General features: G+C 29.3%; 2 protein-coding genes across 4 annotated transcripts; both read left to right on the plus strand.

Moving 5' to 3' along the window:
• The first annotated feature begins 9,077 nt into the window (after positions 1 to 9,077).
• LOC111896028 (uncharacterized) lies at positions 9,078 to 11,486 on the plus strand. 3 transcript variants are annotated; one of them, XM_042901037.2, is made up of 7 exons: positions 9,078 to 9,541; positions 9,780 to 9,875; positions 9,962 to 10,111; positions 10,605 to 10,668; positions 10,893 to 11,017; positions 11,125 to 11,214; positions 11,328 to 11,486. In XM_042901037.2, the coding sequence occupies exons 1-6, from the start codon at positions 9,191 to 9,193 to the stop codon at positions 11,203 to 11,205; spliced, it is 867 nt and encodes a 288-aa protein (XP_042756971.1). In that variant the 5' UTR covers positions 9,078 to 9,190; the 3' UTR covers positions 11,206 to 11,214; positions 11,328 to 11,486. The 3 variants fall into 3 exon arrangements, with proteins under 3 accessions (XP_042756971.1, XP_023747828.1, XP_023747829.1); XM_023892060.3 differs by having other exon boundaries at positions 11,125 to 11,486; XM_023892061.3 differs by having other exon boundaries at positions 10,608 to 10,668; positions 11,125 to 11,486.
• An 881-nt stretch (positions 11,487 to 12,367) lies between these two features.
• Positions 12,368 to 14,357, plus strand: LOC111896023 (uncharacterized). The gene is made up of 6 exons (XM_023892053.3): positions 12,368 to 12,692; positions 12,839 to 12,898; positions 13,288 to 13,400; positions 13,531 to 13,599; positions 13,715 to 13,766; positions 13,864 to 14,357. Exons 1-6 carry the CDS (start codon positions 12,423 to 12,425, stop codon positions 13,993 to 13,995), a joined length of 696 nt encoding a protein of 231 aa, XP_023747821.1. The 5' UTR covers positions 12,368 to 12,422; the 3' UTR covers positions 13,996 to 14,357.
• Positions 14,358 to 18,685: the final 4,328 nt, after the last annotated feature.

The following is an 18,685-nucleotide window of genomic DNA, read 5'->3' on the forward strand; positions in this document are numbered from 1 at the left end:
ATATATATCAAGGTTGTAAAAATCGCTCGACGTTAGCTAGTCGGTGGACTGAGGTTAAGGGATTAATCGGCTAGGCGGAGATTAATTGGAGACCATTAATTGCTAATTTGTTGAATTTTTAAAAATTTAATATGACTAATATCATATAAAAGTTCATGAATACCACTAATATCATAACAAAATAGGTTAATATGATTAATACAACACTAATCATACCTTAAATAGTTTCTATTGAGATATTACTTCTTCAAAGTATTAAAATTTCGTAAGGTTCTACTACTTCACTCATTGTATATGCATGGATTAATCGTTAGGCGCCTCTAATCAGTCGAGTAGCGCCTAGGGATATATATATATATATATATATATATATATATATATATATATATATATATATATATATATATATATATCTCAGGGACAAAAATGTAACTTACTATGAAGATAATGATAATGTACCTAAAGCTTTTGATTTGTTGCGGCTAACTCATGTTCAGGTTAAGATATATGTTATGTTCGAGCATAACACCTCTCTTATAAAAGAAAATAGAATATTTTATAAGAAAGATGAGAGATTAATGGGTTAGTGAAAAGGGAAAACTAACCTCCAAAACAATGGAAGTCAAGCTCAAACTCTTACATTATGCAACTGACGCTTTGTACTTTCTTCATATCGTATAATTTCAGAACTTAACTTCTGTTATTCTGACACCTAGCAAAGTACATTGCTATTTTTTAGTGTAACCAAAATAGAAAAAATATGGATCTTTTCTTGTGGAATTGATGTAACTATAATCATATAGGATGCTATAATATGAAAATGAAGCAAAGTGCTTTGCCATTTTTCTATTTTGCTATCTTAACTGATTAAACGGAAAAACAAAATTATATTATATTTTATATCTTCAGTTCTTCAGTTCACATTTATTTTGCCATAGATGGTTAAATGAAAAAACATAAATATATTATATTTTATAATGTCATGTTTAAGTTTATACTTTAGTCTTTATATTTAAGTAATGCTAATTTAAAATTGTCATTATTCAATTAGACTTAAAGGTATCATATTGAACTAAAAACAAGTCATTTTTAAGTTATCATTGTAGAATGTCATAAAGAGGTTTCATATGTCATTTTTAAGTTATCATTGTAGAATGTCATAAAGAGGTTTCATATGTCATCGCCTCTTTATTCATTTACAAATTTTAATTGTTATTATTAACTAACCATAACGTTAAACTATTTTATTGAAATTATTTAACAAAGTAAGTTATATTATTTTCTATTCTAAATCTTAAACTTACACAATCAACCATTCAAAGATTACTTTTTATCCGTGTCTCCAACTTTCTCATATTCTATCCTTTTTTCTAGTCAATCAACATTTTTGATAATTTATTTATTTCATCAATTTTAGTAAATATTTCTTAATTTTTTTAAAAATGAGTAAACAATCATGCCAGTATTTTGATTAAAAAGAAGGTAAATTGTCTAAACTAAAAGATACAACTTAAGAAATTGATCTAAAATAATGATAATTATAGACAAATAAACTAGAAACTAATGTATATCTTTAATAAACCAATTTTGATACCGTTTTTCTATGTTTTTAACATCATTGTTAGGATATTATGTTGAAAGTTAATATTTTTTTTAAATGATTATTTTTAATTTTACATATACTTTTTAAATGATGATGTTATTTATAGTGTATAATGTGAGTACTATTTACTTTAATTTAATTTTAAAAAATCCTGTTGAATTTTGTTAGTTGCACTTTTACTTTTGTAATAGTTTTAATAATAGAGGTATTATTTGTTAAGAATTATTTGTAGATAGAGGGGGTGAAGTAGTCATTTAATATCATCTAAAAAGTATTTTTTTTTGGTAAGAATAATTTGTAGATAGAGGGGTAAATTGGTCATTTTATATCATCCAATAAGTATTGTTTGGTAAGAATCATTTGTAGATAGAGGGGTAAAGTGATATATTATTATCATCTAAAAAGTTCGTTCAGTGAAAAAAAAACAATTTTGTTCATTAAGTATTTTATCATGAAACTCATCATTTATGATTCACCCAAACAATAATTTTTTCATATCACATAATAAAGAAAAAATTAAGAAACATGCCCTTACCTTAGCAACAACTTAATGCTTGCTAATAACTCGTATTGCCAACAGATTATTCTCAACATATTCAGCCACAATCTAGTTTTTGTTCCAATATCATATATACTTATAAAGCTAACATTTTTTCTTGAATCTCAAACTCTTTTTTTTTAACTTCCTCAAACAACATTCATTTGAAACCCCCATTTTTTAACTAATGTAACTCAAAAGTTTTCTTAATTATGATTTAACACTCAAAAGTTTTATAACTTATATTATGCTTAATTAGCATTTAGTGAAAAGTTTAGTATAAAAAGGTCAATCTTTTGTGTCTTTTGTGTTATATAAAATCTTACATGTAAGAAGGATTTGAAGATATTGTGATTCAAAAGTTTTCATGTAGTTGAAGCAGTCACATCCAAATATGATTATTTGAAGAAATGGTTATGTCGATCCAAATATGATGATTTGAATAAATGGGTTATGTCGCATCGATGGTAATTGTAATATGATTTTTTTTCCTTTCAACCAAAACAAATGAAGCTTTTCTATTCTTTCTTTATATTTAGTTTCTCATTTAATCTTTTTATGTGATTTGTGTGTATTACTCAATCTTGAATGTGACTCTCCAAACATCAATGTTTTGCTTGAAATATCTTTCTGATTCTTTTTTTTCAAGAAAAATATTTTGATTGCAGGTTAGTGAAGAATTATCATCAAGTTTCTATGGTTGAATGATGTTAAATGAAGAAAGAAGATTCATAAAATGGATATAGGTTTTTTATTTTGAGCAAAGTTGACGAATGTTAGTTTTTTCTTTTGATTTAAATGTATGTTTATGTAACATCTTTATTTATATATTCAACTACCCAATGCTCTTATTTATTTGATTGTATTTTTTCTATTTTGATTATGTTTATTTTCTATTATATTTTTGTTGGGTTATCCTACACAACATACTTAAAAGACAATATTTAAAAGATAACATAATTTTGAACATTTGATATGTAATTATGATAGACTTATCATGATATGTTCTTCATATAAAAGTAATTTATCCATATTACTACAACAAGAATTACACATGACATTTACGAATATATATATATATATATATATATATATATATATATATATATATATATATATATATATGTGTGATTTGTTTAACATGTATATGAACCTATGTATGTTATAAATTTATAATTAAATATATTTATGTTTAATAATTGAAGGGATTAAAATGATGCATCAAAACCAATTATTTACACGAATAATAATAATAATAATAATAATAATAATAATAATAATAATAATAATAATAAAAGATATACATTTCCAAGTACCGCATTCATTTACAACTTAAGAGTTTTCTAATTTATGTATATTTATTAGTTACAACTCAAGAGTTTTTAACTTATGATTATTAATTAGTAATCACTAATAACTTTTTATTTTCCTTTCTTTTATAAGGTTGTAAAATTTTGCTCATTAAAAACATTAATGTATTTGAAGAGATTTGTGATTTAAATATGAAGAGTTAATATAAATGTTATAATAGATGTTTTAGTGTTTTTATGTTATTAAAAGTTATAGTATTTATTTTTCATATTTTTTATTATTCGTTGTATATATATCTTTTTTGATACAAATGTTATAATAAATGTTTTTCTATTTTTATGTTACTAAAAGTTGCAGTTCATATTTTTGTTCATACGTTTTGTTACCCATTATATTATCATTCATTTGATATATAATTTACACAATATTAAACGGTTTATAAAATTATCAAGTAATTGTATATATCACAATGACTTAAAAATTAAACTATAATGTTTAATAAAACTAATATGTTAACTATATGTTTGCTTTAGTATTAACATTTTGTTTCAAAGTAGAAATATTAAATAATAATTTGGTAAAAGTTATTATTTTAACTATAGAATTTTATTCTCACACAACGCACGGGGATTCACCTAGTTTTGATGAAAAAGATATCAAAATTAACAAATGTCTAAAAGATGGGAGCTTTATCCTAAATATATAACCCACAAGAGAAAATACATTTTTACTGCTGCAGCAAGCACCAACATTGTGACAAATGAGTTTGATTTTCAGACAAAGCACATAATTTGATCAATTAAACAAAAACAGTAAAAACGAAAACGAATGTCAAATGTTACAAATAATGATATTAAAGATAGATGAATTTCGAAAGGAAAAGAAGATAATGTAAAGTGTTGCTTCTTTTTTTTCAAAATTAATCAGATGAAAGAGAAAAAGGTTAATTAGCTCACCGCAAAACTACACCAAGGCAATTCTTTGAAAACTAACAAAAATATATTTCATTCAAAGAATACATTCATTTTGGTTTAAAACATGCATATACAAGTAAACATTATATAAAATCTATATGCTAAATTCAATCAATATCATACATTTCAGAATATATCTTACAAGCTCACATCCCAATGGTAATAACAACATACTTATCTCGATCGTGTGCAATATTTACTGCTATTATTGTTAAAAATGACAAGTTTGTTGACATTATTGTTAAAAATGATAAGGCTTGAGATCCAAAAACAACAATGAACTTTTTTGCCCCAACAAAAAATAGGAATCATCGTTGACGTGTTAGACTCTAAGTAGCAGTATACTTTTAAATAATAAGCCAAAATTAATAGCAGTTGATTAAATTACAATTTGTTAGTAAGATCTAACTTTAAAATTTAAAGTTGTAAAAAGCAAAAATGTAAATACAATGGTATTAGAAAAAAAAAGTCTGAAAGTACATTGCTGTTATAGAAAAGAGAACCAAGAAAGTGCAGGATATATCTGAGGATGGGCATTAAGTAAGGCCAACTGAAAATTTAAGCATACATATATGTTCCAAGGGAGAAGGTAATCAATCACGGTGTATCATTTGTATCCAATTTCTTATACCAAGGGTATTTTGGTCTTTTAATAAAAAAAGAAAGAATAGGAGTTTGTTAGAACCTGACAGGCGAAGACATCTAAATCTATCTATTTGGAATCCATTTGTTCAACACATATGTCCCCAAATCACCAAACTTCACAGTTAAAACTTGGTTCTATAAATTAAATTCCATAAACAAAATTTTATCATAAATAATTGATCAACAGATTAAAGAAAATTAATTTATCATCATAAGTCATAACTAACCCCATAGTCTATGTCAAAACCATCAATGTCAATAGATTCACCATATTCATGTTATGTTAAATAAGGTTGAAAAACACTCATCAAAATGGATGATTTTTAATTCTTGCAAATATGAACATCAAAATTTTTGTAAGGACTTTACACCAAAATTATTATCTCTATTTTCTTAATTAAATCATGAATTGTTGCATCAGCTAGTTTGTGAAATTCAGCAAAGAACTATATGGCGTATACATATAGTTATTAGCTTATTAGTAGTTTTAAATGGATCAACTCACCAAATGCATGTCATTTTTTTATCTTTTATATAAAAGATATCCAATTTATAGCAATTTTATTTTCACTATTATAATTGATAAAATTTTCAAAATATAATGTCTAGTCAATAAAAGAAAATGAGAGTATAAGGCTATGATTTGGTAGATTTCTCAAAGTACAATACCTTAATAAGAAAAAATAGGAAGCACAAGCTTGTGATATAATGAAATGAAAGTATGATGCTATAATACAAATAAATGAAAGTGTGTAGCTTATTTTGTGAATTTATCAGACACAAATAAATGAAAGTGTGTTGCTTACACCAGAAAACAAACAATGGTAAGTACATTGCTATTTTAGATATTTTCTCATCAAATCTTTTTATTTCTTAGACAGACATTGATGTTGACCAATAGGAAAATATGGAAACTACCATCTATAAAGTTGTTAATACTTTCTTTTCTTAAATTCATATTTTCATATGATATAAACATTATTTTACATAAAGGTAAATATAAAATTTTAGAGTCTTTGAGGGGTATTTCACTTAGGCATTCCATCAAAACGTTATATGCATTATAAATACATCAACTTCCACATCCTCATTAACTACTACCATATAGAAACCATCCAATCAAATGAAAAACTAATCTAAATAAACATTGAACAGGGCAAAAAAGAAATACAAACGTCAAAGAAGTAGATCATTCATACCTTTGAGGTGAGTGGTTGCCTTTGATTGCAAACCAAATAGATAGATAGATAGAAATCGGGTGCCTCTATGTGCTGAAAATTCAGTCTAGGGAGTAAATGAGTGAGTGTGTGTAATAAAGATAGAGAAGCACATATATGTGATCAAATAGTGTTTTACCTGATAATCTTGAGGCGTTTAATAGTGGTGAAAGTCATGGTGACGGGTTGAAGTGCTGGCTAAACTCGATTATTTCCACACTTGCACAATCAGAGTCAACTTTTGGTTTGCCCGCATCTGATGTGCATCTGGATTGTCCTTCATGGTGAAACCTTTAGTAACTTGGAGACTTTCATCTTATCTATCTTGTTCCATGTAAAAATTTCGTACTTCTGCAGTAATATGGTTAGAAACCATTAATTCAACTATAAATAAGAACTTAAATTGACGGATGCAGTTAAAACTATTCAATAAACAAAATTACCTTGTCTTGCTGTTCTTATAGGTTATGCGATGTAGGCTCCATAATCCATTTTATGGCACAGGTGAACCCCAAATTTAGTAAATGTCACATAAAGATGGGAATCAGTGTTATATGTGGCCAATTAAGTAACAACGTGGTTGTGCGATTTATGAATAATCGAGAGCGTTGCTTCTGCGGTTATCGTCTTACTGGGTCGAAGAAGGAGAATCCATTGACCAACGTGTGGTGGGTTGTATAGTTTGAGAAACCGGATCTATGAACGTGGGAAAAACTGTCATGAGAAACCGATCGCCTATATGTGGTTGTAGGAGGCAAGAAACCGATTGAACGGTTGTGGAACGATACAACCGATTGTGAACGTGGGGGAGAAAAAGAAGGAAGCGTGTAGAGGAGATGAAAACGGTTGGGAACCTCTGATTAACCATAAATGTTGAGTTATTACGGCTGAGATTGAAAGTTTAGGGAGTTTGAACGGTTGAGATGTGTTGAGCGGTTACATAATCACCGTCATCCATAGTATAAAGAATATTTAAGACTTCCGCTAAGACTCACTTTTATAATTAAATATGTAATATAACATGTGTAAGACTTATAATTTGGATAAATGAAAATGAAAACTTTGGGTTAAAAATTGGGTCGTTACAAGTTGATATGAGTGCCCTAGTTTGAGAGAATTTGATGAACACTCATGTTATTCCATACTCAAACTAAGGATTTGAATATCTTAGCCAACCTTACCAATTTTCTTTTTAATTTATTTATCATTTATTTTTATTTTTCATTAAAAAGAAAATAGTAAGCAACCTCATATCCCATCTTATGTCATTCCAATCCCACCCACCCATTTTATACATATTCTTTCTCCCTATCTCATCTTGACACACAATGAAGAACCCTAATTTGCACCACTTTCCACTGTCGTTGGACGACCAACGACTGACAAGCTACATCTCTAAACTCACGACCATCATTGTATCTCTAAAGCCATGGTATTTCACATTTCTCTCTCATCCACACACTATCGTCTCCCCCTGAAAGTCAATCACCACTATCACAACTTCATATGGTGGTTCCCAGTGGAAAACCTTTTCAAAAGCCTAATGTGAAAGTGTGGTGCTTCGAAAATGCTCTTTGCCTCCGATCTTCCGACGTAAACGAGTGGTGTATCAGGAAAAGCTTTAGATCTCTGTGTTTCTCTGGCAATTTATGCATTTTTTTTACGATCTATCCATTTTAGTTATGTATCTACTTTGTATATGGTATATAGGTGGCGGGGATCCGATTGGCTCACAGACCTGCGAATTTGTGTTTTAAAATTCGAATAGAAAAGGGGGAAGAGAGTGGTGTCTCTTACTGAAAACTGTCATGGTCACCGGAAAAGTGGCAGTGGTGTCATCACCAAAGTGTCTCGCCATAAAATAGTTTGGGGAGAGACGTATAAGGACAACTGGAAAGGGTGAATGAGGGTAAAATGAAGAGTGGGGGTTAATTTTATTTTCTTTTTTATTTATAAATGGTAAACAAAAATAATAGAAATTTTAAAAAGTACTTAAGGGCATAATAGTCTCACGTAGCACCAACAACGCAATAAAACTAAAACATCCACCCAAGTTAAAAAAAAAATTCTTAGAGACCAAAAATACAAATCATCCCAAACCACAGGGACAACCTATGTAATTTGTGTAATTTACTATAGAAAAAGTAGGGTTGTTCACTATTTGGATAAAACAAAATTATCCAATTGGATAATTAGATTTGACTATTTGGTTCGAATATTTGGATTATTAGAATGAATTTCACCAAAACCGAATTATTATTTTAGATTTCAGACTGGTTTTGGCTTATAAAATAAGAACCGAATAGTTCAAAAAAACCGAATAACAACTTATTATTTATTTATTTTTAATATATCTATAATTATTTATTAATTTTATAAACTATTTTTTTTTTCAAAAAAATTCAAAATGTTTCACCTAATAAAAAAAATTAATATGCAATTTCTTTCAAAAGTGTTTTATCTATTAAATATTGAATTATAATATACATTTTTAACAGTTGTTTATAAATTTTAAATTATAACTAAATAATTTGTTTTTGTTTCTTTTGTAAAAATAAGATAATATTATAATTATATATAGTTATAAAATGGTATGCATTTTGAAAGCGAATTATACAAACCGATCAAACTGAATTATAATTAGATTGGATCGGATTTAAATTAAGTTTGGTTAATTCGGATTTATATTTTCAAAACCGAAATCAATTTAGATTACTTAATTTAATCGGATGAAAAAAAAAGAAAAAAAAAAAAAAACTCCCCAAGAAACTAATAACATTCCCGCGTTCATCCCCTCCCGGAAATTAACAAACATAAAACCCTACACTGAAAATCCCCCAATTCAATCGAATCCCTCCGAACCTTAGTCGAGAAGCCTATTCGATACCTTAATTCAATCAATATGCAGCAAGCCAATCAATCAGATTCAGAAACCGAAGCTACGGGCTCCGATATGACCCCACGGAGAAAAGGGAATATGGGTTCAGAGAATATGACAGAGTACGAGAAACAGAGAATGAAAAGAATTGAAGAGAACAAGGCGAGAATGAAAGCAATGGGTTTAGACAAAATGGCGTCTTCGTTTATGGGTTCGGTTCCTGTTTCTCGAAACGCGAACAAGAAGGGTAAACAGAAGGTGGGTTTGGAAGACGATGAGGAGTATAAGCCACCTGTTGAGGATGAGGAATTCAGTTCTGCAAGTGAATCAGATGGTGACGATTACGATGATGAATATTACATGTCTCGAACGAAGGTAAGAATATGAATTAGAAGCGAATAAATCAAAAATATAGTGTTTTGACTCTAAAAAGACATTCCAAATAGATATAAGATAAAACCGTGTGTTAAATTAGAAGAAAATCAAAATTGTTCGATAATTCACTTCTCCAAAGAACCCAAACTGTGTGACGACATTTTACCCTTACATTCCAACAAACAATTTTCACAATATCTATCAGTTTAAACATACAATATGTTTATCTTGTTTTCAGCCAAAGGTGAAAAAATCAACACCTAGCAAGAAAATTTCAAAGCTTTCAGAAAACTCGGATTTTGTTGGTGGTGATGATGATGACGCCTTGATGAAGGTAAGCTATTAGTATTAATTGCATGAATTTGTGGTTTTCATTTGACCAAAAGATTTCCATCATATTTTTTAACACTATTTATACAGGCCATTGCTCTTTCTCTACAAGATTCACCAGGTTTTTTGGATGTAACGAGCAAAACGCCTCCTCAAAAATCTGATTCAAAGGTATCAAATGTTGAAAAAAAGCAGATTGTACGTAAAGATGATTCTGGAAATCGAAAGAGGAAAAACTGGGTATGCTTGACTTTTTTTTTTTTTTTTTTTTTTTTTTTGTACTTTAAGTAAAAGGTTTGACTAAAATATGCAACACTGTGACCTCAATCAAATGCTTATTTAGGCAACAATGTTTTCTTTTATTTACCAATTTATGCAATAATGTTGCATTTTCTTTTACCAATTTATACAACTAGCACTAGTCATGAAAACCACATTTCAAGTGGTTAAACCATAAAATGTTGCATCTTTTTGTCTTAAAATGATTTTTTTTTTTTCATTTTTGTATAAAAAAACCACTTTGTTGCATACTGCATAGATTGGAAAAAATGTTAAAACATATTGTTGCATTAACATGTATTTTACCTTACTTGAAATACCCTTTAATGAATGTCAATAGAGGAATACCACTAATGGAATCAACACTATTGATTTGTTCTTACTGATGGTGAAGGGCATATAAGTAATTTTAACCTAACATCTGCATTTTGATTTTTGTGGGTATTATGGAAAGCAGTTTGCAAGTCGAGTTCAAATGACAGAGGATGAATTGATACTACACTTCTTTCAGTTTGATGGTAATTTCACAAGCTATATTTTTTTTTTCTTTTACGTTTTCATTTATTTTTAAAGGAATTGGAATATACATAAATTGAAATCACACATATAATTGGCAGAAAATGGAATGAAATTCAATTCCATTCCTATGCCTATTTCGGTTTTGGTTTATAAGTCTGTAAGATGATTTGGAATGCGAGTAAATGATAAATGACAAAATTACCCTTTTTTTTGGTTTTTGCAGAAGTAGGCAAAGGGGGGATAAGTCTTAGGGATTTGAGAAGAGTAGCAGCTTCACATGATTTTACATGGACAGATGAAGAGATGAGGGATATGATTCAATTCTTTGATAGCAATGGAGATGGAAAGGTTAGGAAGTAGTCTTAATTTATTTTTTTATTCACCATATAATATTTTTTATTAAATTCTTGAAGATTTTAAAACTTTACTAATTTAAAAATCTGTATGTTTGGCAGCTAAGCCTTGAGGATTTCACTAAGATTGTTGAGCGATGTCACATGAGACAAGGGTCTGAAAATACACAATTGGCATCATGAGAAAATAAGGTATTATGATTTTTTTTTTCTATTATAAATGTTGTCAACTTTATAAAATTGTGTGTGTGTGCAATGTAACATTTTTAATTTAGTTGGTGGTTGTTTAAACCATATTTTTGCAGGGATAAGTAACATCTGATGTAAAAAAAAAAAAAAAAAAAACTAAATTGATGTAATATATTTCTAGTTTAGTTGTTGGTTGTTAAATTATAATATTAGTGTGTTGTTGTGGTGACTTGTGACATTGTTTTTCTTAGTAATAGATATTTTAGTAGGAATTGTGTAGTAGTTATTTTATGAAATAAGGGTGTTAAAGTTGAATTTTTGGATTATAAGTAACTTGTTTTTAAATGAAATCAATACTTGTAAGCTTCAAAATTTGTCATTTAAATGTTATATTATCATAAGCATAGTTACAAAATACCGAAATAGTATATGGTTCATTTAACAAAATGAGCAGTATGTTTTGTCCCTTTTATACATAATGACCATGAATTTGGCATGAGTCCGATTGTTAGTTTTGAAATTGCTTTTTGAATAGTCTTCATCTTGAAAAGTACAAAAAATTAAACGAAAGACATAGATACAAACAGAATTGAAATCGAAGGGTCTAATTTGGTAATTTGGGTTGCAATTATGTCGGGTTCTATTGAACAATGAATGGGTCCTTTCCTTTCCTATTCTATTGAATTTGTTTTTGGGAAATTTGAATGCTATGTATCTACTATATTACATAGAGACACAAATGACTAAATTTATGCCAATATCTTTGCGAATTGCTACCATAGATCATCATTCCTATTGAATAATTTATATTTTAATGAATTTACTAGTTCATATGAATTGTGAAAGATATATGCTTCTCTTCAATTTTTTTAGAAGGTATTCAAAAAGCAATTTGCAATTTGCAATTTGCAACAAAGATATATTGTAAAAACTAAACATTTTGTTAAAATAACCTACCATTTTCATGTGATAATATATTAATTCTTTTATATAAAAAATGCACTTTACAGTTTACACCTAGAAGTGTTTATTGTCGAGATTAGGTGGCTTTTAGTTTTTCTTGAAAACCCATAAAAGAAAAGGTTTAGAAACGTTGAGGGGCGTTTATGCTAAAACTTTAAAGATCAGGGTTATTATTACGAACAGTCATAATATTATTATCCTCCTGGTTGAGTCGAACATCCGGTGGATTCAGGAACCAGAGAGTGCAAATGGCGCAGACGCATGGATTGCCAATATTATTTACACTTTCACCCACTATTCCTTCCAATAAACATCTCAATTCTCTACGAATGCGCTCTTCAAAAATTAGGGCAGATATCTCACTCGAAGTCGAAGAACACCCTTTTCCTTTCCCCCCAAACGCCATGCGAAGGAAGCTTGATTCCAGGTGGTTGGGTGGATTCAGTCTAGGAATTGATCTTGGGTTGTCTCGTACCGGTCTTGCCATAAGCAAAGGATTCTCAGTTCGCCCCCTCAAGGTTTCTTCCTCACATCTCCATCTCCATTAATGGTCTTTTTCAATCTTCATTTAATACCCAATTTCAATTTGTATAACTAATTCGCACAATCTCAATGGGTTCTTAGGTTTTTGATTTGGATTTTATCACGTGTGTGTCTGCTCTAGGTTCTGGAATTAAGGGGCCAAAAGCTTGAGAAGGGCCTGCTTGCAATTGCTCAAGAACAGGTATGTTCTTGGTTATTGAAATTCTACCCTTTAGATTCTAAAAATTAAAAATCAAAACTGATCCATGTATATAGCTCCGTAGCTTCAAACTAGTGTGATTTGAACAGACCATATGTTTTTTCTGTTTGAACCAAAACAAGTTAACAACAATCATTGTAATTTGACATTCAAAAGTCAAATATTCAATAGAGGATAACGCACATCATGTTTATACTAGAAAAATATCTCCATATTTTTGAAATAAGTGTAGTAATATACATATCCTCTTGCCATCAACATTCTTTATTTTGTAGTACTTATAATATCTCCCTGAAGCTCATGTTTGACTTGAATCGGTCAAATATTGACTTGTTTGACCTTTGATTTTTACAAGAATATAATTATTATAGGAGGTAGATGAGTTTATTATTGGGTTGCCCGTTTCATCAGATGGAAAAGAGACGCCACAATCTAATAAAGTTCGTAGCGTTGCAGGTAGGATAGCCATTTGGGCTGCAGAGAGGTATAACTTTTTATCTATCTACCTTATAAAAAAATACAACAAAATTTACATTTTAGGATGTTGTTTTGTGGGAAATTTTCAGAAAAACCACTACATTTACATCATTTTATCTAACAAACTATTTCTGTAGGGGTTGGAGAGTATACTTACAAGACGAACATGGCACATCTACAGATGCAATGAACCGGATGATTAACCTGTATGTGAAAATGCCAACAACTAATTATTCATAATCACTACACTATGCTTTTAATTTTACACAAGATCTTTCTGATAACTTAATAATAATAATTATAATTATAATTATCTCTTAGGGGCCTCAACAAATCGGATCGCAAACAAAGTCTTGATGCTTATGCAGCCATGGTAAGTGTCTATTTTCCTTAATTTAAAATTAATATAGTAAAAAATAACATTTTGACTTATAAATGTTTTTTTTTTGGAATATATAAACTCATGTTAGATGGTGTTGGAGAGGTATTTCTCGGAATCAGGGGAGAGGGTAGAGTTGGTTTTGCCAAAGCAATTGGAGCTCCAAGAAAAGCTTCGAAAAGGTCCACAGTCAGAATCAGATGATGACGTGGACTTCTTTTAAGATGACATAACCATTCTTCACTTCATTCACACAATGAAAATATGAAATGGACCAAAACCCATGATTCCTTGTTGGGGAGGACATTTTGTTTGCTTCATCAACAAGATGGTGTAGTGGTGTTTAACTTGGTATGAAACAAACCCTTTAAAATGGAAATAACCCAAGTTCAAATTTCAAAGGCTTCAATCCCAACCTTGAGTTGTACATTGTGCTTTGGGAATTTTCAGAGGCATAGGATGAAAGAATGTATGCTTGGCCAAAGTTTAACGTTATACATTTTATTAACGAATTATTGACCAAAGTTAATTTCTTAAACATAAATTAATTATCAATAATATTCAATATTGATTTCGTTTCGAGCATATTCATGATATAACTTTAACGACGTAGCTTTTAATGTTAAGTATGAATTTTTAAGTTGTATAATTTTTCAAGAACATATAGACGAGTAGAGTTTAAACAAAAGGTCGAGAATAGTTTATAAATCACTCACAAATTAGAGGGGATAAAATGAAAATTGACTAAATGTTAGGGATGACAGAATGGCACGCAGTTCTAAATCAAATCATCGAATTTTGACACGTATTTTTATTTCCTTATATATACGATATGTTTCGTAGTCATAATTCATCAAAAATCCAACCCCATTTCATTATCTTACTAGTTTATAACCCATTCGATTATCTTACTAGTTTATAACGGTGATTCGATTATCTTAGCTTATAACCGTGGGAACCGCAGTTATAAAATTAATCAAACTTTTATAATAATAACTCAAAATTATTAATAAGTTATTTTAAATAAATTATTAATTTAAGAGATATTTTTTATTAGTTATATGAAATTATAATCATTGATTCAAATAAATATATAAAATTAATGAAAACAATAATTTAAAATTTAAAATATAATCACATTAATGAGGATGTCTAATAAATTTAAAATGGAAAACTAATAGATTGACAAGTGGCAACACATTAATGAAAATGTATAATATGATGACAAATGACAAAAGAGCGACTCTTTTATTAGTATAGAGATGATTCATAAAACCTCAATTTAATTTGTTCTATATTTTCTTCAAAAGTTCATCTTATATCCCTAATGATGATAGTCAAGATATAATCCTCTTATTCGTGTGCATTGCGTACAATAATCACACGATGAACCTCAATTTCAAAGCCACTTAGTTCCGGCTTCTGTCCACCAAATTTTCAAATGTCATTTTACCGAATCATATTTGTCTGGTAAGAAATATTAATGTTTCTCAATTTTCAGAGTTTTCAACTCAACCACTTGTAGTGCAGGAGAAACCACGCATTAGCAAAAACACTACGCAGACATTCATGAATAATCGGTGGACAACACAAGATGACATATTTTTGTATGGCTCATGGTTCAACATTAACAAAGATGAAATAATTAACACTGATCAACAAAGGTCAAACTTTTGGATTCGTCTAGGTGAATATTATTATATATATCCTGACAACACACTAAAGCGACGAGGAATACCCAAACACTCCATGAATCATTGGAGCACAATGTTTCATGCCGTTTCTAAGTTTGTTATGTGTTATATATGAACCAATCCAACATAGATGTGAAAGTAGACTGAACGGAGAAGACAAAAAAGTAGGGTTGTAGATTTATATCTTTCAGTGAACGAAAAAATAGGGCTCTAAGCCCTTATTTTTTGTCTTCTTCATTTAACCTACTTTCACAACTTGTTCATAACACCCAACAAACTTAGAGACGACATGAGTCATTCTACCCCAATGAGTTTAAAGTGCTTGAGTATTCCCATCGCTTGAGTCGTGTTGCGATGTATATCATAATAGTCGTATATAAAGTTTGACCTATGTTGATTAGTACTAATTGTTGTGTCTTTGCTTATGTTGAGCCATAAGCTATACAACAATATGTCATCCACTGATTATTCCTCTTCGTTTGTGTGATGTTTTTATTATTGCGTGGTTACTCCTGCACTAAATGTAGGCACTAAATGTGGACCAGTTGAAAACACTGGGGGGGTGTTTGGGGTATCTTTTCAGAGGACAAAAGGACTTTTGGGAAAAATTCCAAAAAGCCAGGTTTCCCTGACTTTTCCAAAAAGTCAGTTTTCCTTCTATAAAAAATCCAAAAGGAGCTTTTAAGGAGCTTTTACCAAACATCTTTTCTCTGTTATCTTTTCCCAAAAGTCCTTTTGCCCTCTCAAAAGATATCCCAAACACCCCTGGAAATCAAGAAACCTTAATATTTTTTAGCAAAAGGATATGATTAAGATACAATGGCATTTGAAAGTTTGGTGGACCAATGTCGAAACTAGGAGGCATTTGAAAATTGGTACATTCAAAATCACTTTTGAAAGAGATTTGATATAATATTTGTTAGCCTAATAGCATTTTGGATTTTATTTTGGGGATAATGACTTAAAAGGGTCATATATTTTCTGATTTGTACACATTTAGTCACTGATTTTTTTTCGTCCACATTTACCCCTTCAACTTGTTAAACTGTACACATTTAGTCCTTATGACTGGCTACTCCAGGTTAAGTAACAAAGACTTAATATGGTAATATATTTCTCACTTTGTACACATTTAATCCTTAATATTTTTTTTGTTGCAAAATAAGTAATTTTTGTTTTTGTACTCATTAAACACTTATAAATGATTTTTTTAGGTTTTTCTCACATCTTAAGTGGGATAGCCATATGGTGACGAGGTAGGTTGAGGTGGTCCTGCTATATGTTGTAGGCTAAGATACCTGGTGTGGATCGGCTGTAAGCTGTAGGCACGGAGACTCGAGAAGAGCAGTTGGGTTAAGGCGGCTTGTTGACAGACTCTGGGTATTCCAGTCCGATGACTGATTGGACCTATTGTGTGTTGGTATTCCAGTCGGATGACTGATTAAGCCAAGGTATTCCAATCTGATGAGTATGGGTCCGTTATGCATGATAATATGTTTGTTGTATCGGATATTTTGGGGAAACTTACTAAACTTTATGCTTACCCACTTGTTTTTGTTTTCAAGTTCTATCATTGATCGTGGGAAGGCGAATGCATGACTGTACACACTCATCAACAGTATTGAGGATTTCACGTTTCTTATATTACTCTGATTTTTGATAAATTTTGGAATAAACGTTTTTTTCTTAATAATTGATTTATAATTAGGGAGTTTTGCTTTACTTAAAAATGAAAATTTTTTGTTATGAAAATGAGACGTTATACATAAACATCAACAACCGCACACACTTCATCAATGATTGTCCCATGTAAGATGTCGTGAGAAAACCTAAAGAAATCATTCATAATTACTGAATGAGTACAAAAACAAAAATGACTTATTTTGAAACAAAAAAAAATATTAAGGACTAAATGTGTACAAAAATATTAAGGACTAAATGTGTACAACATGAAAAATATATTACCCTATTAAGTCATTTTCCCAGCTAACCTGGAGTAACCGGTCGTAAAGACTGAATGTGTAAAGTCTAATAAGTTGAAGGGGTAAATATAGATGAAAAAAAAATCAGTGACTAAATATATACAAATCAAAAAATAGATTATTCTTTTAAGTCATTTTCTCTTTTATTTTGTATTGAGTTTTTATATTGCTCATTAGCTAGTCTATCAATTATGTCTTTTCCTTTCTATTGTATTTGTATTTCTTATTTATAATAATAATATGAAACACTAGCTCTTCTATGTCTTTTACATGTTAGTTCACAACATTGATATAGAGATAATTAAAAAAGCTAATGTGACATATTGTGAAAGATCATTGATATTGTACTATGTGAATGATTTTATGAGTTGATGAGACTATAAATATTGAGTAAATAGTGTCCTGTTATGAAACTTATTTCACGGATTCTAAAAGAATTTGCAGGAATTTGAAGAGAGGATTCCTTCAATAACAATGGGATTACATACAATTCCTGTACATTCCATATTTAACGGATTTTATCATTACTCTTATCAATAGGAGAAATTTGTCCTTCTGTATTTAAAGACAAAACAATGCTCATTCGTATAAAAAATAAATAAATAAATAAAACAAATTTGTTTATGATATTCTTGCGATATACCTTGTTTTTTGATTGATTATTTTAATTCAATTTATAAAAAAAAAAAATAACTTTTTTTCCTTTCATTTTTTTTTGATAAAAAAATACTAGATAGTCTACTCATAGTTAAAACATAATGTTTAGTTGTTTACGTGTTCTTTTTGTTCGCAATTCTTCAAACTATAAACTTTAACTCAAATGAGATTTTATTAAGAGGGTTTGAAAACTACTTAAATATTTGAAGGGTGTTTTGGTCCTTTAGCATAATTAAATATTTGAAGGGTATTTTGGTCCATCACATCAGAAATTCAAATTTCGTTTGGATTCCAATTCCCTCAAATTTCATCCTTACCCTTCTAAAAAGCCCTTAATTTCACAAGTACAATTTTGAAAGACAATGTAACAACATTATAAAATATTTAGTTATGTACACATAATTTCCTCTCCTATATAAAATAATTTCAAAATCAAAATAACAGGACTCATTTGTATATCTAACATTCCTAACCCTCAACTACAAACAAACCCTACAAATTAAAACCATAAAAAAAAAAAAAAAAAAAAAAAAAAAAAAAAAAAAATTAAAAAAAAAATTAAAACATCAAACAACACAAA

Source organism: Lactuca sativa, chromosome 4 (assembly GCF_002870075.4).
Source record: "Lactuca sativa cultivar Salinas chromosome 4, Lsat_Salinas_v11, whole genome shotgun sequence".
NCBI classification, from domain to species: Eukaryota; Viridiplantae; Streptophyta; class Magnoliopsida; order Asterales; family Asteraceae; genus Lactuca; species Lactuca sativa.

Coding starts and splice junctions, on each gene's coding strand:
- LOC111896023 (XM_023892053.3), top strand. CDS start 12,423: ATGGCGCAGACGCATGGATTGCCAATATTATTTACACTTTCACCCACT. Junction 12,899..13,287: donor TTGCAATTGCTCAAGAACAG/GTATGTTCTTGG, acceptor TAATTATTATAG/GAGGTAGATGAGTTTATTAT. Junction 13,767..13,863: donor TTGATGCTTATGCAGCCATG/GTAAGTGTCTAT, acceptor AACTCATGTTAG/ATGGTGTTGGAGAGGTATTT.
- LOC111896028 (XM_023892060.3), top strand. CDS start 9,191: ATGCAGCAAGCCAATCAATCAGATTCAGAAACCGAAGCTACGGGCTCC. Junction 9,876..9,961: donor ATGATGACGCCTTGATGAAG/GTAAGCTATTAG, acceptor CTATTTATACAG/GCCATTGCTCTTTCTCTACA. Junction 11,018..11,124: donor ATAGCAATGGAGATGGAAAG/GTTAGGAAGTAG, acceptor TATGTTTGGCAG/CTAAGCCTTGAGGATTTCAC.